We start from the raw sequence: 23135 nt of genomic DNA, 5'->3' as shown, positions 1-23135 counted from the left end.
TTGAAATAGGTGTTGAAACAAGGACAAAAGAAAAGTTTTAAAATTAAATTTTTTTTTATTTAAGTATAAAAATGATATTGATTACATTATTATAGTAGTCCTCGAGTATATTTACTATTAAAAAAAAAAATAGCAAAATAAATCAACCGAATCAAAAGTTATTTAAGTTGACAATGAATGATGGGTCACTCTATATATATATATATTTGTAATATTAATTAAATGAATTTTTTATTGAATTTATATCAAGGATGACTTTTAGAAAATATAATACCAAAAATATTTCTTATGTTATTAGATTTATTTTCAATTCAATAAATCTTATATCTAGAGAATTTAATGAATTAACAATTAATATTTAATATTAAAATAATTATTCCGTTTATTATATTAATTATTATTTAATTATAAATGCACTCTGTATCATTCCTATAAATAATTATTCTTCGTAAATGTAATTATTGTCATCAAATTTTATATTATTGTAACTAAGTTTAACAAGTCATTTGTTATACAATTAAAAATTTTAAGTGAATCAATTAATTGACTTATTAATTGAATAATTAATCGACCGATTTAGAGTTGGTATTAAGGAACTTTATAAATCAAAGCACTAGTAATCGAGGTAATCAAATTACTATTCTAGTTATATCTACATCAATTGAAATCAGATTTTGCTAAAAAAACTAAAAGTATATAATATATTACTTTAATTGTAACATAAAGATAGTTATACAATACGAAATTATCAATTTTTATTAAATAATATTTGTCAATTTTCTGCATCTATCAAAACATTGAAACATTTTACTGTTTTTTTATTATAAAAAGCATTTTGATAAAATAGAATTTATACGTCTATGGTTCACAAAATAATGAATGGATCACAGAAAAAAGATACGTTTTCTGAAAGTGCATTAGAAAAAAATGTGACTCGTAAAAGATTGATATAAGTAAAGTCTTTTTATATGAACTAAAAGAGGCCTTGAGTGTATAATACAAAACATGAAAAATATATTTAATAAATTATTCATGCATAAAGTACATAAAATATAAATATTGTCTATTTAATTTAACTACGACTTTTTATTATTGATTTTAGAATAAATTGTAATGGATAATTGAACGAACTAAAACTCATGTTTCTAAAATCGTTAAATTATACTGCGAAAATGTAATTTTTTTATTTTGAAGAAACTTTTTTGAATTTTTTTTAATAATATTATAATAATGGTTTTATAACGTTTTTATAGAATATCATGTTATATTAATATTATACTACTGTTCTTATAACCTAAATTTACCTATTCATGATTTTTTAATTCTAAATTACGTCATGATTTAAGAACCATTAATTATACAGATAAATATGTACAGTTGAAATGTTCATTAGAGAAATTCAATATTTTAAACAAAGCTAATAATAGCCAATCATTGTAGAATCTTAATCATTTTTTTTTCAAAATTATGAATTTCTTAAATAAAGAATTTAAAGTTTTTACATAATATAAATGCTAAAACTATATTCAACTACTGAAAGATAAATAGCATACAAAATTTATATTATATTTTAGGTTTGGAAATTATTTTACCTTAAAATTATTGACAATAAGTTTAAAATTATATGAATTATTCATAATATTTTATTTTGTCACAATCATAACAAATATTGTTATTATTAAATGCAATAAGTTTAAAATATGCGCTTACTTTATTGCAATATTCAAATACGAGTGGCAGTTCAAATTCTATTATATTTTCCATTTTTTTATTACACGTTTTTAGAGTTATAACTTAATTGTAGATTACATCTAATAAAAGTCAACTTGTCAATTTTAGATTTTAGATTTTAGATTTTCTCATTTCTTCAATTCGAAATATAGGAGACCAATAGGATTTTAAACTCTCGATGGTTATTAGATCAAAAATAACCTTATGACTATTTAATATTTATAATGACGGATAGATTATATAAAAAAACAATTTTAATGGATGATTTTAATTAAGATTTAAAAGAATTGAACAAAAATTCATATCAAAATCCATAAAAGATATTCATTGAATATTATTCAGAATATTTTATAATGTAAAAAAGTTATTTTAGTGCTAAAATAAAATAAAAAGTTTGATTAGAAAGAGTTTTTTTTTTGTACTTTAACCGATATTTTGTCATTATTGATGATTTTACACATTCTTGTGCTTATATACATCTTGTTGTCAAAAATATTCAGATTTTGTTTTATTCGGATGATTTTTATTTGCGTTAATGGATTTTTTAACTGCAATTCCACCGAAATATTCCCAAGAGTAATAGGAATATAAATGCTAAACTATTGAAATTATTATAAGAAAAGCATACATTTATGATGAAAATAAATTATTACACTAAACTGAATTCATTCTTTTCAAAAAAAGTGACAATTGTAAAAAATACCCTACATATAGCAATTCTTTTTTCATATCTTGACATTATTACTACATTCATCATACTTAGATGACCGAATTTAAAAAATAAAAAATACTCTTGGGATAATTCATTTTTCTTTATTTTTTAGTCGGTCGTTATGTCTAACAATTTAATCTAAACTTGAGAATTACTACATTATCCATTTCAGCACTCGGAGTTAGACCTCAATAGATACTTCTGAATTGGTCAATCGACATCTTATTTTTATTTACTTGAGATTTATGAGATTCAATAACCATTTCAACTTTGGGATTACATAATGTTACGGAAAAAGACGCCTATTTAAGTAAATTTTATTTATTTGTTCGTAACACCAATTGAGACTAGATGTATGTAAGAAAGGAAGTATTCTCAAATCTTAATAATACATTACAATTTAAACGGGTATAACAGAGTATGTAACTCATGTTTATATCATACATATATATATATATATATTTATTTATATATACATCAAACTCTAATCGATATTTTTTAAGATACATATGTTACTACTGTGTTAATTAATAAGATATTATATTTTTATTATTATACTAAAATAGTACTTGGTAAAATTAATACATAGGGACAAAACATAATTATATATTTTCACATATTATTTTGTTAATTTATGTGAAATGTTTTCATCAAAAACTTTTGAAACATGATGCAAGATTTTTAAATAATAATTTAAAATCAATAATTTAAACATCTTTATTTTTTTGGTTTATTTACACATACTTTTAACATTAACCACTCAATATATCCTAAGATAATAAAAATACCCAGAATTTTTTTCTGACTTTTTAATTTTATTTATTTATTAGTTTATCAACCATTTAGAACTTTTTAGGTCCATTCTTTATAAGAAATTCCAACTTTATTTTTTAAATAACATTATTATTATTTGTGTAGCGTATATCAAGGGTAATAATCTAATAAAGAAAATGACTGGTCGATAACAACTTTTTGTCTAGTAGTTCAGAAATTATCAACATTTTTATACCTTTATAGATATAAAAATGGTCATACTTGCACCTTTTCTATAGTCTGTATTTTATAATGTTAATAATGTTGTCATTGATCTGTCATTTCTTAATTAGTTGATCATTTTTCACTATATAAGCCATTATAATATGTATGCTTTTTTTTAAGTTTATAGTTTTTAAGTTTTAAGTTTTTTTTTATAAAGTTTGCAACTTTATAAAAAAAAAAACCATGATAGCAATTATGTAGAGTAGATTTTAAGAAAAATGTCGGTAAAAAATATCTTATTGAAATTCAGTAGTAAATATTCTGTATCATATTAAAGTTTGTGAAAAATTGAATTTTCATGTATTATTTTACGATATTAGATATTGAATAACGTATTGATAAAAAGGACAGAAGAAAACACCATCTTTTTATACATACTATAAGTTAGAAGTGTATAACTTTTTCCGTGAAAATTACTTTCGGTTGAAAGAGAGTGTTTAATAATAATTCAAGTACAACCATATAATAAATAAATTAATCCAAAAATATCGGTAATTACATTTTATTTTAATACAAGAGAAATTATTTAATTTATTTACTAATTTAGACTTAAGTTATAAGTTTAATTGCATTATGTATGGGAGTAAGAAAATATTTATAGTTAGTCAAATGCAGTGTACTATTTCACAAATTATTCGATAATTGCCTTATGAAATTTCTTATCATCGTGTTGATACGATGTTTGTAAATATAATAGTCCTTATACTTAGTATAATATCCATCTTGACTCGTAATAAATGAATTCTAATTTAGTTAGAATATAGAACATAGCCAGCATTTTATACCATAAAATATATACAGAAAAATTCATATTTGACAAAATTTAAAATGTTACAAAAAATTAACTACCAAACATTAATAAGAATTTTTTTCTTCAAATTATTTTTTGAAATCTATTCTGAAAAATGGCTGTTTTGAAATTAATTTAAACATTCCTAGTAAATTTTTTAAATGAAATATTTTTTATTTAATTATAAAAATGATATTAATTACATTATTATTATAACCCTCAAGTTTATTAACTACTAAAAAAAAATTGTCTAAAAAAATTAACTGGATCAAAAGTTATTTAAGCTGTCATAAATGCTGGGCTATCGTGTTAACTTATAGCTTATAACTTTAGATACAATTATCATTTTGTTGCAATTTTTTTTAATATTAATTTCCTTCGTAAACTTTGTTTAAAGCGTATTTTTTTTTACTTTATCGCTAATAATCAAAATTTAAAAATAACATTTTTTTATTATTTTTCTTACAAAAAATGTTGATGGGTCTATAACAGTTTTAGAAAAGTACACTTTGAGTTACAAGCAGACAATACATAAAATAGGTAAGGAATGCGGACGAAGCATACGTACACCAGAACAAGCTGCACTCACCCTCACTACATACTCATCCTATGCATTAAAAGCTTATAACTCAATAAAAGCTTATCCAAAACTATAATTAACCCATCAATTTCTATACATAAAAGGCTAAAATATGATTTTTAAATTTAAAAAATTATAAAAATTTGTAATTTTTTAGTAATGATTAAATAATTAAAGTATATGATTTAAACTTAATCTAAGGAATAATTATTGAAAAAAAATTCATTCAAATGATAATGGTATCGAAAGTTACTAATATGTTAGTTAGGTCTGCGATATTTTGTATTTCCGAAACTTATCTTATTAGCTTCGATGCGAAGCTGAGAAGGTATTGGTTTTACTAAGATGTGTTTATTTGTTATTTTTTTTTTTTTTGTGTCTGTTACCACTTTTTCTCAGCTCTCACCGAACCGATTTCTTTCAATGATACGTCAAAAGATCACAAATCGTATCTAGTCAAAAACATTATCCTCAAAAATTGAAAAAATTTCCCTCATTCCCCGTAAATGGGGGAAACCTCCAAAAAAATTACAAATTTAAAAATCGCTAATTTTTTCAATTTTTTTTACTTAAAAGTGCCATAACTTTTTCAAAAATGAACATATCAATATAATTCTTTTTTTATAGTTGCTNAATGAACATATCAATATAATTCTTTTTTATATAGATGCATAATATCATTACCTTTCATTTGGTATATTTTTTTCATAAATTTAACCCTTAACCTGCCCACAAGGGGGGATTTAAAATGACAACTTTTTCACAAATAATTAACTTTTTCAACTTAACTTTTGAAAATGTTCTGGAAGGTCTGACACTTTTATATATATCTTAAATTGAAGCTTATGTAATATACTTTATTTAAAAAAAAAAAAATTGACCTCTGGACTTGTCTTCGTGGTGAAAATGGCTACCCAATGCTATTTTTGTGTAAAAATTCTCGATTTTATNATTTTGTTTTCACGGTGTAAATGGCTACCAAATGCTATTTTTGTGTGAAAATTTTCAATTTTATTTTTTTACATTTTTAACTTTATAATGCTATAACTTATTGAAAAGTGTATGGATCAACATAATTTTTTTATGAGAAATAATATTTATATCCCTTTTTCATTTGACATACTTTTTCTAAATCAGGATATTAATAAGGAAATATCAGATCATGTAGCTTTTGGAATAATCCAGCAATTTTTTTAAATTAAACATTATCTAAAGATTGGCATCGAAGCGTTTTTTTGATAGTGATTTTAATTACTGTCAGATATTATTATACTTGATCTAACTATCGCACGTCACCCCCCGTGCTGGGTTTTTTAAAATTCTTTCAATCATAGTTAGTATAAAGTAATTGAATATGTTATTTGATTATAATGCATAAGCACTGTTTATTTATTTTTATTTATGATTAGACAAGCGGCCTAATGAAATATGGAAAAATGTGAGGAATTCCGTGAGTTTCATTATTAATACTATACGTTATTAAATAAAAGAAGACTTTTCAATAATTATTAACTTGATCTTAGATATAAATTCATAAAATAGTTAACTCAATATTGGGGTTTGTCTATTAAAGATTGATAAAGAAATTAAGTTAATGGCTTGAATATAAATTTGATCAATATAACATTAAATTGAGTAGTATGAAAATGATGTAATATCATAGCCTCATGAGACTTTATATGCTAACAATTCAGAAATAACAAAACTAAATCTACTTAATCAGTTTTAAAATAATAGAAAAAAATATATATTTTTTAAAAATGATAAATACTTTATTAAATATAAATTATCTATTTCAAAAATCAATTTTTTAAACATTTTACTTAAAATTAAAAATTTTACAACATATATTATTATATTACAAATCTTTTTTATTATAATTTAGTTATTTCAATTACTAAGCTAGTGATGCAATAAGTCATAGAATATTTAATTGATGTCCATCTTCACTTTCAGAATCAGGATAATCAATGACTTTACGGGTTTTATCTTTAATGGCATTATGTTGTCTTTGATAAATTCTTAACACACCTTTGACTGCAATGTAAACTAGTCCACCCTAAACCAAGGAAATCATCAAATATTATATACTAAAATGAAAAACATAATTATATTATTTTACCAATAATGTTTTTTGAAAATTAGAGTATGAACTACTATCAAATAAAATATTTCCAACTAATGTTGATGTAGTAGGCAATAATAGTGCAGCACAGAGAGTTGTTGTAGGACTGATAACAGGATTAAACTGTACTGGATTATTACTGTTTACTCTATTAATAGGTTCACACCTACATAAAATATAATACAAATTATGTTAATTTGATAAAATTCAAGAAAAGATCATTTTAATAATTACAAAAATGAAGGCATGATGGTTCTTAAAAAAGGAAGATTAGAAGTGAAACGTTGAATCATTAAAAGTAATGTTTCTTCCCAGTCTATAGTTTTACCCAATACCAATGTAAGGGGTATTGCTGGTAACATTAAAAGTAATAAATATGGATCAGTATTTTCCATCATAGATATAGCTTCTTCTTCTCCCATAACCTAAAACATGCAAGCTATAAATACACAAGAATTTTCAATTTTTTGTTATTACTTTAAAATTAGTACCTGCATAACAGTAATTGCTCCATAAGAAGCAGCAGACCAGTAAAGTGTACTAACAACAACACCAGCTGCTAAAAATGGACATAACTGATTGGAAGTTTTATCAATTTTATTTAAAAGTTGCACAAAGTAATCTATAAAAATGAAATAGCTTACAATAAAATTAACAGAAAATTAAGAATTAAATTATAAGTAATAAAATTAATATTTTCTTGAGATGGATGCTTATATAGTTCTTAATTTGGATTTTATACATTATCTTATAGTACTTATTTACATTAAAGACAGAAAATCTTATCTAACAAAAAAATATATATATATTCATTCAAACTGATTTATTTAAAAACGTGTAATTATTTACTGTATTATTTGTTATAATATATGAGTAATATTTATAAATAAAGATAATTTATAGGTTAAAAGTAAACATTTAAATTGTTCAAAAATTACTATGGGTTAAAAATAATGTTTTCGTACAATATTATCAATTTTTTTGACAAAAAATGGTCACTTAAAATTTGAAATTTTTATACTATTAAAACACATTTATCTAAAAACATATAAAATATAACTTAAAATTAAATAGATATAAAATTAATTTATAATTAACTTGTATGTATATATAGAAAAAATTCATCAAAAAACTTACAAAGAAAATAACATAAATATTTTTAAATAAAAAAATATATACAATATTCATCATATATTTAGCTTTATTAATAGTCAGTTAGCATTCCTTTAGTTATGAGGACATTGTGCATTCGTTATTGCATTGATTCTACTAATTTCACTGAAATAGTATCGTTAATACTATTCCAGTTGATGTATTGCATTTTTTAATTTTTTTTATATTAGAGTATAATATATTTAAGTCTTATGCTTATTTTAATCCATACATGTTCTATTGTATTTATATCTGATGTTTGTGACGGTATGTTAAGTTGCTTGACACTTTGAATAACAACCATTCTTTAACATTTTTTGTGATATGATTTAGGTCATTGTTTTATAGAAATATCCACAAATTGCTCAATTTTAGTTTTTTAATACTTGCATATTATTTCGACATTTTTTTAAAAATATACGTTGCTTTTCTCTATATTATAATTTTCTCACTTAAATAAAAAAATTAAACTTATGCCTTCACAAGGTCTACAGGTTTTTTTATTACGTTTTTATAAAATTTTACAATGATGAAAGGTTTTAGATTTATACACAATCTTTATATCTAGCATTTCTTAAAAAATTAAAAATTGTTTATAATATGACCTTAACATTATAGCCAGCTTTGGCACCATTGAAATTATTTTTAACACGGCTCTCTTTTAAAGTATTTTAATTAATTTTTGACAAATTTAAGAATTTAAAAATAACCAGTTTTATTATATATAGTTACAATATAATGTTAAGTTCGGAGTGTTTCCTTTATTTTTTTAAGCAATATTGCTGATATATATATATCAGCAATATATCATATTTTCTTAGTTGACTAATTCACTAACAGCAATCGGTATCATTATTGGTTTAATTAAAAGAAATGTACATTTTTGTTTTATCAAAATGTTATACACATATACTATTGCCATTGATGGCTACCAAAACACAACTATTATGCTTTCTCTGCTATCTTTAACAAGAGTCTATAATTTTCCTATTTAAATACTATCTGCATCTATTATTAATTTTAATATATAAATGTATGAACACTTATTTTAGCTTCGATACGAAGGTGAGAAGATATTAATTTAACTATGATGTATTTATTTTTTACTTTTTTTTTTTGTGTGTCTGTTACCACTTTTCCTCAGCTCCTTACTAAACCGATTTTTTTCAATGATACGTCAAAAAAATCACAAATTGTATCTAGTCAAAGACATTACCCACAAAAATTTAATACATTTCTCTCGTTCCCCGTAAATGGGGGAAATCTCCAAAAAAATTACAAAATTAAAAATCGCTAATTTTTTACATTTTTTACATTTTTTTTACTTAAAACTGCCATAACTTTTTCAAAAATAACCTAATCAATATATTTTTTATAAATATCTTAGGTATTTACCTATCATTTGATATATTTTTGTAAACATTTTCCCCTTTACCAGTCCACAGGAAAGGTTTTAAAATGGCAACTTTTTCAAATTATCTTTTGAAAGTGTTTCGGAAATACTGACACTTATATATACCATAAATTAAAGCTTATGTAATATACTTTATTATGGAAAAAAAAATTATGGACTTTATTTTGTTTTCATTGTGAAAACAGATATGAGTGTTAATAAAAAAAATAAAATTTTTATAAAAAAATTCCTTTTTATATTTTTAATTTTATAATGTTAAAACTTTTTGAAAAATATATGGATTAATAGAATTTTTTTATAATAAATACTATTATATAAATAAGGAAATAGGAGATCATGTAGCTTTTGGATTAATTCACCAATTTTTTAAAATTAAACACTATCTACAGATTTGCATTAAAGCATTTTTTATGATAGTGATTTTAATTACTGTCAGATATCATCTATACTGGGCCTAACTATGCCACGCCCCACTGTGCTAGATTTTTTTTTTTTTATGTTACTCTTTTTATAAATATACATTATACTAATTATTTTAATTATTCACATGTAAATAATTAACTATTTTAGTATTTATGATGTATTTTTATAAAATTAAGTATTAATATGTTTTTAAATAAATGTGTCAAATGTATGAAGTTTTTTAAATTTTGAGTGACCAATTTTTTTATTAAAAAAAATTTATAATAGTGTAATGAGACTTTTTTGACTTGATGAAGATAATTGTTTGATTATTTGATTTGTAATCTTTTAATTTGTCTAACTCGTATAATTAATGTTTAAACAGGAAAAAAACATGTACAAATTTACAAATAAGTAAACTAAATATTATAATTTGCTTTTAAAATAATTTATTCTAAAATTATAATATCTACTTATATAATATTTATTGACCTAGTTAAATTATTTTACAAAATAATAAAAAAAGGCATATAAAACTCTAAAAAATTACAGTTGCTGAATATTATCCTACTAACATTAATAACTATCAAGTCAAATTTATCTTATTGAAGTGCTCAATTAAAAAAATGTTCAAAAGAAAAAGAAGTGATAAAGAGAACTTCTTCAAATATTTTTTTTAAATTACCATATTTAAATTAAAAATAAGTTACATGGTAAACATAGTTCTAATTGGACATTTATCAAAAACTAAAAAAAAATTTAGGTAGCTAGGTGAACGGATGAGTGGCGAGTAATAATGCTATTAACAATTAATAAAAATGTTAGTATTATAATAGATGCATTGTTCTTTTTTTTATACAGCTTGTTTTTTCATTATACAGTACATTTTTAACTATTTAAGACTGTCAAATATCTACCAGTACTTGGTAATAAGAATAATGTTAATGGTAAATAGGTTAAAATATTTTATAAAGCCAGTTAGTTTATTTATTGTACATAACTCTTATATAATAAAAATATATTCTTTAATCAGTTTCTTAGTTGCTTTTCTTAGTATTAATTTTTTTTATTAAATATTAGCTTATTAAGCTTATTAAGCTCAACCAAGTTTGTCTTTTATAAATAGTAATGTAAGAGTAAAACATCAAGTTATAAATTGTTTTATCTACGATATTAAATTCATACTAGATACTTTATAAAAAAACATTGTAAGTCTTTATAAAAACCATAATCAATTACAAAATAAAAACTTGTCTTTGATAACTATTTAATATGATAATTGATAGTATTTTTAGTTAAATTGATTGTATATGTTAATAATACCTAATAAGTTATTATTTATGCTAACATATCATACATACAGGGTGTTCAGTAAGTCAGGAAACGGGTATCTATTGTTCTCGTTGTTTGTAACAATGAGAACAATAGAAACCCGTTTCCTGACTTACTGAACACCCTGTATAAACACATTTATATTACTTCACTCTTAATATCTACTTATTGATAAATAAATACATTAAGGAATTCTATGTCTTTTATTAATATAAATAAAAAAAACAAAAATTAGAGAGTGTCAATGATATTTAAATATTATGATAAAAATTATAGATTAAATATTTGGACAAGTATTTTATATGTGAAAATGTGTATATATTACAGTATGTAAAAATATAATTGGAATTTATCAAATAATTAATAACTACTTTTAGACTAAGGTAAAATGTAGGAAATTATAAAAAGATTTTTGTTTATTATTTAATTACTCTGAAAAAATTATACAACTAACAATTTTTGTATTGTTTAATCAATGATATTTTAAGTTTTTTTTATGTGTAATTTATACCCTCTATAAGTTATATCTACAACTATAAATTGAATTTTTATTTTTCATAACAATGCAGAAAAAGAATGTTTGATGACTGACATTTTTTATTTTTACCTATCAATATTTTGGTGAATAGCAATACTAAAGAAATTTTTTTGGGATTCATTGGCAAAATTGTATTCTACCCCTAAGGGGAAAATCCACTTGCCAGGGATTCCCCCATAACTATTATTTCTTTTTATTTTAATTATTTAAGTAAATCTATAAGTTAAACAGTACTTACTGACATCTTTAAATACTATTATATATTTAGTGTTACATTGTGGGCAATGAGCTTCAATACTAGAATTTTCTTTTAATTTTTCATCAACCCAACGTTGAACACAAATTTGATGTACCTAAAAGAGTAATTGTTTCATTTAGTCATATAAAATGTAATTTTATTGAAAAGGTCACAATATAATTTAAAATAAAAATTTATTTTGTTGAAATGATGAGCAAATAATTAAATGTCAAGCAGCATCCTCATCAACATAATCAAAGGAACCTTAGTTGACCCAATATCATTGAACATTCACCTTAAGTCAATTAAATTTCTTTTGTATAGGAGTATTAAGTATACTATTAGTTCAGAAGATAAAATAAACATATGATATCTGTTGCAATATTAAGTATAACACTTTTTCAGTAATGTAATAGGAAAATATTAATATTAAAATGTTAAAACAATTAGCATTTGCTATAGTAATGAAAATATAAATTAATAAAACTATAGTATTTTATGAATTAAAAAGATGCTATACTTTAGAAAATGCTAACTTGCAGTTGTTATAATCATTTTCTTACTAAAATGTTGTTTCAAAATTCATAGTGTATTATTTAATAGTGATACTAGTCATACAATACTTTGTGAGATATTAAGAGTCAGCTTAATATAAGAAAACAGTAAGAATTTCTTATTTTATTAGTTTAATATATACAATCAAAACATAAAAAGAAATCTAAAGATATTATTTCCACATTTTATTAACTCAATGTGTACACTAAAATATTACATTTAAAGTAAACACTATAAAAATCTAAAAAAAGTTAATAAGATAAATTATAGTAAATAAAATATAATCTTCCTTTCATTATCAAGAAGTTAAATTATGGTTACCCAACGTGTAGATCCTCGACATTTACATGGTGATACCCAATCTCTACTTCCTTCGAATTCATCATCATCAGTTCCAAAACAAACCCAACAATGTTTTTGACTAAAATTATAAAAATTAATATATATATATATATATATTAATTATAGTTACAATTGTATAACTATACAAGTAACAAATCTTACTCTGAGTTTTCTCTATTAAATGTAGTCAATTGATGATTAATGTTTAAATTTTCCATAGTATACATAAACTTTGTTTCTCAAGTTAATTATTTACTTTATAAACAAAATTATCTAAAAAATCATTTAAGATTATAAATAAACTCTAAATTAAATACAATAAATAAAATAAAGTTACATTTTAATTTTTGATGAATAGTTCTATAACAATTTCAATCTATTTAAAATTAAAAAAATAATTATTATAGCTAAGATTGTTAAAGACAAATTTTGAGTATACTTTCCATTGGTTTATGATTGTATATTTGTCAAAAAAAAATTATGGCATACAGTTAAAAGGTATATTTGATAATGTAAAAAAGATAACGTTATCATTATATTAACAGCTGTTAAAAGCCAAAATGACCTCAATTCTTCTTAATAAAATTTTTCTCCAGAATTTGGAAAACAGAAAATACAATATTTTTATGATTCTTTTTTTTTTACCCTGCTATTAAAATGTTTTTAAAATAATATAATAATTATATTGTACGGTGGAGTACTGATGATATATTATTTAGCTTTATAATTTTAATATTGATTTAAAAATGAAGATCAATAATTTTTTCGAGTTATTTTTGAAAAACATTCAATATTATTGAATTTTTTATTGTATCATGCACCTTTTAAAAAATAATAGGACTATTAAAATTGTTGAGGCTTGAACCGGCCTCAGTACTCACCAATTATGTAAATTAATTTACTTTAGTGTATATATATAGGAATAACCGTGACTTCCATTAAATAATAAATTTTATTAGTAACTAAATTAGAACCCTATAATTGTGCTTAAATTATTTAAGGGGTCGCAAAATTAATTTATCTAAAAGGCAATTGACTACTCTTATAATTTATCATACCAACAAGAGCTTAGTCAAGTCATTATTAAAGGAGATCTTTTTTAATTCGATTTGGTCATTATAATATTAAAAACATATTCTTTTAACCAATTGTGATAACTAAAAGGGACTAAACTACTCTTTTTCTCTTCTTTATAAATATACCCTTGAAAGCCAATGTGAAATATATATGCAATTTTGCATATTATATTATATTATTAAACTTATATATTATATAAGTTTACAAAATTTGAGATTCCCTTAAATATTTCAGCTATAAGGTTATCATCAACACATTATGACAAAATAGATTATACTATTTACGTCTACTAAAATATAATGACAATGAAAAATATTAATCAAGCTAGTGAATCCAACACTCACAACAACTTTCAAAAGTTGTTTGGACACATAGATTATTCCTACGGATATTATTGAAAGAAGGATATAAAATAATATTTATGGATTGAAAGAGTACATAAGTTCTACTCGAGTGGGTGTTACCTTTTTTTTTTTTTTTTCACGACCGGTTTAGTTATAGGACGCCCTGGAACTACCGTTAGGTATTACTTCAGGGCGGCCCACGCCGTCTTTAAAACTCATACCAACACGTTGTGAATCAGCCCGAAATTAATCAAGAGCTGATTCACAACGTGGAGTGGCCTCCCCCGTTCAATGCGAGGGGGGCAAAAATAACTCACAACACATAAAATTTAACACAAAATACCTAAGGCGCCGGCTTAAACCAGCGCCTAAGGTCCTCCTGTACCGGGCGGCGCGGCTGCCTCTTTCTCAGGCGTTCAGCTTCCTCCTTCTTTTTTAAGATGGATTCGGCGAACGCCTGGACGAGCCTCCACGCCTCCCGGCTTCCCAACATCAGGTCCACCAGGGACCCGACTCAGAGCGTGGACCCTAGACGGGACTCCAGAGAGTCCCGTTCCTGGGCCCACGCCTCGCACCGAAAAAGGGTGTGCAGAGCGCTATCAGCCTCTCCCGGGTGATCCGAACAGTGGGTGTTATCTGTAACACAGGTAAACAGTAATATGTACTTGTATAAAAATAAAAAGTAAAATGAAATAATATGGATAATTAATTAGAAACTGGCGTAATTACGAAGGGAGTTGTGAGTTCAGTGGCGACTTTGAAACTGAGTCTCCCCTAAAAAAAAAACTAGCAACTAGCAAATAGTAATTAATTTATAAATAATGATAATTTTTGAGAATATTTTTATAGAAATTTAAAAAGTTATCGTCTCATTTTTCTACATTATTATTGATGAACGACGGCCACAAAATCTATAAATATTTATTTTGACGGAAATTACTAAAATATAATAATGTTATCTAATAATTCGATTGACGGTAGCCGGTTCAGTGAAACTGTTGTCCACCTGTTATAGTTTATAACATGAAATGACCAAACCTGGTAAGAAGAGAAGACCGGGTAGAATAAGCGGCATATTATAGACAGCATATTAAAATTAATATTAATTTTACTATGATAGCCAATATTGAAACTGGGAATTCACAATATTACACGTCGTTTCGATTTGATAAACGTTGCGTACTATACGCCGTCGTTATTTTTTAAATTGTAAATTATTATTTTGAATTTTTTAAACAAAAATTTCTTTAAAAAAATTCTTAAAATCAGATGATGGGCTTTTTATTATCTAATAATTTCAATACTTTAACAAAAAAAAACAATTAAAATGTAATCGCCCGACTTCTAATTTATTATTAACATGTAAACATGTTAGGAAATTTCAGAACAGTTGGTACAATAAATTTTCATGGCTTACTAGTTATAGTAAGAGAATTTACAACTTTTGAGTGTTATTAAAGAGTTGATTAAAAAGAACGCATAATTTCTTTAGTTTACAAAAGCTTTATTTTAATTCTGTTTAAATTTAGTTGCTTTAGGTTTTTTGATCAATAAAAGACTTTTTTGTATGATCATTAATATATTGTGTGTTTATGTTAAGTATAAAAACTATTATTATTTATCATCATTTTCAGTCTCCCTAAAATATTTACTTACGAGCCACCACTTAGTGATGTAATACACAGATTGAAGAGGGTTATGAAATTTTTTTTGTTGTATATCCCCCCCCTAAGACAAATACCTAGTTATACAATTACAAAATATATAATAAAATATGACACTCAAATTTCAAAAAATGTAGTATTACTTAATAATTTAATTATTATTAACATCACCTTTTTTAAATAAATATATTAACACAAATAAAATAAAATAATATTAGTACAAAAAAATGATGTTTTCATTCCATCAATCCACAATGGTTTCTTGCAATGATGTATTTTGAATTTTTTCTTTGCTTAATATAGCAGCATGTATTAATATAATATGTAGCAGAATTCTATGAGCCAAATCACGACGATGAAGAAATAATGCAATTATTCTCGTTGATAAGCACTTGAGCTGCAGGAGATACAAAATAGGAAACCACTCCCGCGGCACTAGTACTTAGGAACAGGATATGCACAACAAACGTTTATTATAAAGACTTACTTAATTACTTCCATATTACTAAACATTTTGGTATATAAAAGTAATATAAAGTGTTATATAATGTTAAATTATTGAAAACATTCATAAATATAAAAATTAAAATTAATATTGAATAAGAATTATACTATTGAACATACATATTTGATTAATGTTTAATCAAAAATAAACAAAATCACAAATAATTACTTTCATAGTACTTGTAATATACATTCAGAAAAAGATGTGGTAAGGATTTTTAAGAGAAGAGGGCCATAGTTGCCGTATTTTTAGTCTTCCAATAACTTTTTTATTTATCGAAAAGTATTTTTTATGAAATTGATAAAATCTTGGTTATACTACTGCAAAACAGAAGGGAAGAAGTTATTATGGAATAATATAGTTAGGAGACGGAAATGAATGGATAGGCCACATAATGCGACACGAAGGATTGTTAAAACTGATAATAGAAGAAAGCGTAGAGGGGAAGAACCATAGGAGAAGACCAAGATTGGAATATATTCAACAGATAATACAAGACCAAGGATGTAACTCATATGTAGAAATGAAAAGGAAAGCGGATAATAGAGAAGAATGGAAAATGGCTGCAAACTAACCCACGGATTGAATAATAGAGAGAGATGCTACTACATCTCCATGTTTATTTTAATATGGTGATAAAAAAAAAACATAAAAACACTCAAAAAATAAATATTTTATAACTTACAATTTATTATTTATAAATAAATTATCCATGCCGCGTGGTTAGGGAAGGAGTAAACTAATTAATTGATTTTATTCAGAATTCACATATGAATTCTGAATGTTTTAAATGTTCTGAATATATGAACTCTCAATTTTGTTACAATATTAACGGAATAAAATTTTGATTAATTATTTTAACTAATAATAATTTTATTTGATCATTACTATCCAGGAAAGGAGTACTATTGTTCAATGACATATGGGGTAGTTGCCCAATAAGTCCGCATGGACTGCGATTATTGTGCTATAACTCTAAACCAGTAATTTAAAAAATCATAATCATCTGAAATTTTGGATTTTTTTTGCTCTTGTCTTTTTTAATGTTATTTAATAAATAGAATGGACATACAATAACTTCCCAATTCAAATTTTATAGAACAACTAGACTTAAACAAATTAAATTATAGCTTTAAGTATTGTTAATGATAAAATGTAAAAAATATGAGCCCTTAAAATAGTAATAAGTTTATTCTAGTTTACATAAATTAAAAAAAATTTACTAACGTATTATTACATCCTTTTTTCGGCTTTCAAAATGGATTTAGGGGAAGAGTAGTTTTGGCATGTAATTGTCTACAATGATGCATGCCATGCTATTGTAGACTCCAAAACCTTATGAAATATAAAATTAAAATAGCATTTTCATGAGAAAGTAATCAAGTCAAAAATGGTAATTTTTCAAGACATTAAAATCTTGAATATTTGTACTTGATAGTAGATGAGAATTTTGAAGTTCAATTAAAAAATAATTTAACTATTTACAAAAACAACATCGATACTATTAAACGCAGTGGGAAATTTCCAACAATAAAATAAAAATAAATAAATAAACTAAAAATGACAACATTTCAATTGATTACCACCTTCTAAAAAAACCGTCCAGAAATATTACTTAACTTTATAAAGTATTTTATTCACCTTGTTTAAATAAATTATATGTTAAAAATGTCTTTAAAATATATTTAGATTACATTGATGAGTATTTCAAGCAAAAAGTATACTTAAAATTATCTTGATTAATTAATAATAAAGTGGCAACAGACATAAAAAAAAAAAACACATCATAGTAAAATTAATACCTTCTCCGCTTCGCATCGAAGCTAAAATTAATTTTTATTTTATTAAATGCTATTAACCTGCATATTAATACAAGAATGAAATAGCCATTTTTCAAATTACGTTAAAATTATAAAAGACTTTTATAATAATGTAAAGGTATAATAATTATATGATATGTATTATATAATTTTTTAAGAGTTTTTTTCAAAAGGAATGAAATATTTCGGTAATATAAATTTATATTCTATAAAATTCGAATATGTAAACTTTACAAAAGATTAGAAAAATTGTTAATATTTTCACAATTTTTTTTAGTGTTCTAATTGATTGTTAATAATTAGAATTCATAAAACTATAAAAAATGACGAGGTATGTTAGAGTAAAATAATATTTAGTATTAACAAATGATTCAATTTTAATTTTTATTTATAAATATTTAATTCAAAAGGAAAAGAAAAAAAAAATTTCTTTAAGGGGCTATGTGATAACTCCTGCAGTAAATTAAAGAATAATTCAATATACCTTTAATAAATGTCATTTGTAACTCACCAAAAAAATACATTTTTTTAAAAATATTAAAAAAAGAAAAATTTTTTTATAATATGATTAATCCATTTCGAATGTCCGCACTAATAGGTATATCAGCTATGACTTTGAATATAAACTGTTAATAAAAGCATATATTGTGGATGTTGTTATTGCACACACAGACCGTTTCCATACCAATTGTAAAAAAATGGACCGTTTCATATGATCGAACTCAATCAACTAACTAAATGTGGAACACGCATACAGTTTATTGTCGTTTAACTATCTTACTAGACTAATAATTCGAATAGGACGTGGGGGGATGAATTAAGGTTTTTATCATTCATTGGCCGAACTATCTAATTTATATCTTCTCTATCTGAATAAACTTCACTGCCGGTGAGTTACACCCACAAGCTATCACTATTATCGCTGTCAATATATTTTTTAAATATTATTATAATATAGAGTAACATAAATTAATATTTTAACATAAAAACATGTATAAACTTAAATAATATAATAGTAAATATAAAATATATAACAAATGTATAATATAATAAGTCTAATTATAAGATGCAATAAATGAATTTTTGGACATATTATTTTCACAAGTAAAAACCAACACAAGATCGTCAAGACATTAAAAATATAGTACGAGGGATAAACATTTTTGTTTTAACCATTAAATAAATGTTACGTTAGTACCATTCCTGAAATGATTTTAAATATTTTCTACTTATATTCTTTAGAGGTGCATTTGGAATATTCCATATAATATTAGACTATTTCTCTATGACACTATAAAATATAGTATGGAAAAAATGAATAGAAACAACACAGCATATTTAAATATTTTTATTATTATATCACAAAAATTGATCACTTGTAATTAATATTATTTAAAATTAAAATTATATTAAAAAATCGATAGCACGGTGTGGTTGCGTCACAGTACGGATGTGGGATAGTTGGGAAAAGTATAGATGATATCTGATAGTGATTAAAATCACTATCATAAGATACATATTAAAAGTCATTATAAATACAAACACAAAAGTATATATTTATCATATCAAACATTTTGACATAATGAAATAACAACTTTCACAATTAAGAAGTTGCGGATAAAAACACTTAAATGCACATAATTTAAAAGAATTTTATAAGAATTTGATACATAATTGGCATTTATTAAATAAGCTCCAATATTTCAAATAGGCACAAATTTTAAAAACAAATCTTTGACTGTTAATATTTTAACAACTAACAATTCTATTACATGGTCAATTTTTTAATTAAGTTTGTATATTTATTTAATGAATATAATATCTAATAAAAATGACAACCATTTTTATTTATACAATATAAAATATATTTTTTGAGTAATTTGGCAAAAAATGTTTTAAGTTTTTTAATTTTTTTCTTTATCTAATGTGGTTATAGCTGTCCTAAACCAACTCTGAATATCTAACTCAAAATTCGAATCAGTATAATGCAAATGTTTTTTTTATTACACCTAAGAAAAATGTGCATAATTTTCAACTCTAAAACAACATTATAGTAACACAAATAACTTTACACACTTTTGATCATTGCTACCATGTTTAATGTCTGAATTTTAAATTTAATTACATTTTTCTCAAGAGTTCGGTCTGTCCATGAACATTTAACTGCTAGTTTATTGGCAAATAACTTTGATAAAATTCTATGAGTATGTGACTTTGCATCAAAATTACCGACTGAACAAAGTATATTTTTCTATTAATCAAAAATTATAAAAAAGCTATGATATATACAAATTTTTCTTTAGTATCATTATCAGTTTGCAATATACTTTCTAATTCTACTACAATTTCCTGAATAGATAATGGAAATTTATTCAAAAATTATTGATCAATAACGTTTAAAAAAATTGATTCTGGTATCATTTCATAAGTCAGTCTTAATTAATCTCTCAAGCTATTTGACACAATATACGGTCTCACGTAAAATATCTTTTTAAATATCATGCTGCGTTTCTAATATAAAACAAAAATTGGTCATTAATAGTATAGCAAAATGTGTAGTTCTAATGTAAATCACTTATGTGATTGTACTGTCAGCTTAATCTTAAGATTCTTACACTAAATGGGAACTACACCCCAATAGACATAAAGTTCAAAGTAATTTATATTTATTATACAAAAGCCTCTTAAATTAGATAACATAGATAAAACTAAAAAATATTGATTTAAAAATATCAATTTTCAAACATATTTTGGCTTCGTTTAGTATAATTTTTTATAAAATTACAAATAATAAAGGTCAATTGTCAGTCACATGTGTAAAGAGGAATGGCCTATCTCTGCTACCGTCCTTGTAATACTAGTACAGCAATTATAGCTAATGAGCTAACAACCTAATATTATACATTTCGGACTTAAAAATATCTAAATCTTATAAGTTAACAAAAAAAACCTTTATAGGTTTTGTTAATATATCATAGGGTATTGTTTTTTACTACTATAAGAGTAACTAGAATTTTTTAAAAATAAGCATATAATAAACACATAATTTAAAAAAGTAATTGTTAATAGTCTAAAGATTATTAGGTAACGCAACAAAATGTTCCCTAAAATTTTAGATCTTAAAATGCGGCTTTGATTATCTTGCTGCGGATATCGTTGCTAAGAAAAATTATTTAAATATGCGAAACTTCTTAAAATGCTATATTGTGGCAACACATTATAAAATGACAACACCATGTAAAAATTATACATGACCCATGTATAATTTTTTCACTTTTAAAAGTTCAATGTTAATAGTCTATTTATTTAACATTAAAATTAAATTAAAAATTTCAAATTTATTAAAATTGAATACAATTAATTTCAAAGTAATACTCACTTAACATTTAATGTTAAGTCAACATTATTAAAAAAAAAAACAATACGGAAATAGACCAGGTTGGACTTCAAAACTTTGGCTCATTCTATGACTGATCCTAAAATATATAAATGTTTAAATAAATATAAAGAGAAGACGAGGAAAATCCTAAAAATAGTCACTATCATTTAATAGACAGAAAGGAACGGAATTTAAGAAACTATGGAATGCTTGGTAGAAAAGAAGATGGCCTAACCGAAGTTTTGAGTACTAAGAAATGATATTTCTGGCTAAGTTAAGGTTATGAAACTATGGAAAATGAATAATGGAAGGGGGATATCGGGCAATACCAACAAGCAGTTTTCAATTATATTGCATCCCGATTGTCTGCCAAGCTTGGAGAACTGTCTGCCGAAAGAGGCGGAAAAAGTCAGAAGCGGGATTGTTAAGGCTGGAAGGAGTAAAAAAGGGGGAGGTAGAAGTAGTAGTTTGGTTACCTATTATACCGATGTTATCCGGCACCCAGTGAAATAAAATAGATTTATTCTAGGAACGAATTAAGAATATAAGTGATGTAATAATAAGAATGTAGGTAGAAAAATGAATGTAAAATGGATTAAAAGTAATGGCAAGTAGGCAAGATAGTGAATCAGAAACAAGAGAAAATTTACTGATTGAAGTAGAAGATATAAAAATGAGAGCATTAACGATGGCAAGGCATTCAGTGGTAAAAGAAGAAGGGTAAGACTAGATCCCTTTTAACAAAAATTTTAAAGCTGTTTCTGTACTTGAGCCTTACAAATGTCATAATACATTTTTAAACTAATTTATAATTATATTAAAATAATTATTTATGCTATGAAAATTTAAATTATTATTTGTTCTATTTATATAAATAATTATGCATAAGCTTAACTAATAAAACATATTTTTTTGTATTATTGTAAAAGTACTTCTCCCGCTAAATATAAAATAATTAAATATACAATTTATTTGGAAGAGAGGTTTGCAATACTAAATCGTATACATAACTTCTAATTCTTTATTTACCGATGAAGAGAAGGGCACATCTCATATTCCACACATGGGAAAATATTTCCCAAATGTATGCAAATACGTTTGTGAAATTATTGAATATGTCACATTTATAATTGTTAGTCATTTTTTTAACAGTCATATCGGTTATAGCATTGTTAATATTATTTTATGTTATTAGAGCCTTTCTTCTTTTTTTAAAAAACATTCCACGAGTTTTACTAAACTTGGTGTTGCTATTTAATGATTTTATAAAATAAATATTGTGGTTTTATTCATATTTCAAAACAGAAAAAAATTTTTAGGTAATTACTTCGGTTCTCAATATGACCAAACCAATATTGTCGATTAGTACATTAAAAAAACTCGAATTATATCTAATT

The 23135-nt window shown here is 23.9% G+C and overlaps 1 protein-coding gene across 3 annotated transcripts in view; it reads right to left on the bottom strand.

The window, feature by feature from the left end:
- Positions 1 to 13421, bottom strand: part of LOC126900685 (E3 ubiquitin-protein ligase MARCHF5-like) — a 45866-nt gene extending 32445 nt beyond the window's left edge. Inside the window, exons 1-8 of one of the 3 annotated variants that reach the window (XM_050676591.1) lie at positions 13287 to 13421; positions 13112 to 13222; positions 12929 to 13028; positions 12053 to 12167; positions 7468 to 7598; positions 7211 to 7401; positions 6974 to 7142; positions 6600 to 6910 (exon numbers count right to left, since the gene is read on the bottom strand). In XM_050676591.1, the coding sequence (XP_050532548.1) occupies positions 6770 to 6910; positions 6974 to 7142; positions 7211 to 7401; positions 7468 to 7598; positions 12053 to 12167; positions 12929 to 13028; positions 13112 to 13176 (912 nt within the window). In that variant the 5' untranslated portion in view covers positions 13177 to 13222; positions 13287 to 13421 and the 3' untranslated portion in view covers positions 6600 to 6769. Of the gene's footprint in view, positions 1 to 6599; positions 6911 to 6973; positions 7143 to 7210; positions 7402 to 7467; positions 7599 to 12052; positions 12168 to 12928; positions 13029 to 13111; positions 13223 to 13286 lie in introns of those variants that run through there. The other 2 variants (XM_050676593.1, XM_050676592.1) reach the window with 2 other exon arrangements.
- Positions 13422 to 23135: the final 9714 nt, after the last annotated feature.

This window comes from Daktulosphaira vitifoliae, unplaced genomic scaffold (genome assembly GCF_025091365.1).
Source record: "Daktulosphaira vitifoliae isolate Bord-2020 unplaced genomic scaffold, ASM2509136v1 Scaffold_3, whole genome shotgun sequence".
Classification (NCBI taxonomy): domain Eukaryota; kingdom Metazoa; phylum Arthropoda; class Insecta; order Hemiptera; family Phylloxeridae; genus Daktulosphaira; species Daktulosphaira vitifoliae.
The sequence above is the reverse complement of the archived record's forward strand: the minus strand, read 5'-3'. Positions and strand labels throughout refer to the sequence as shown.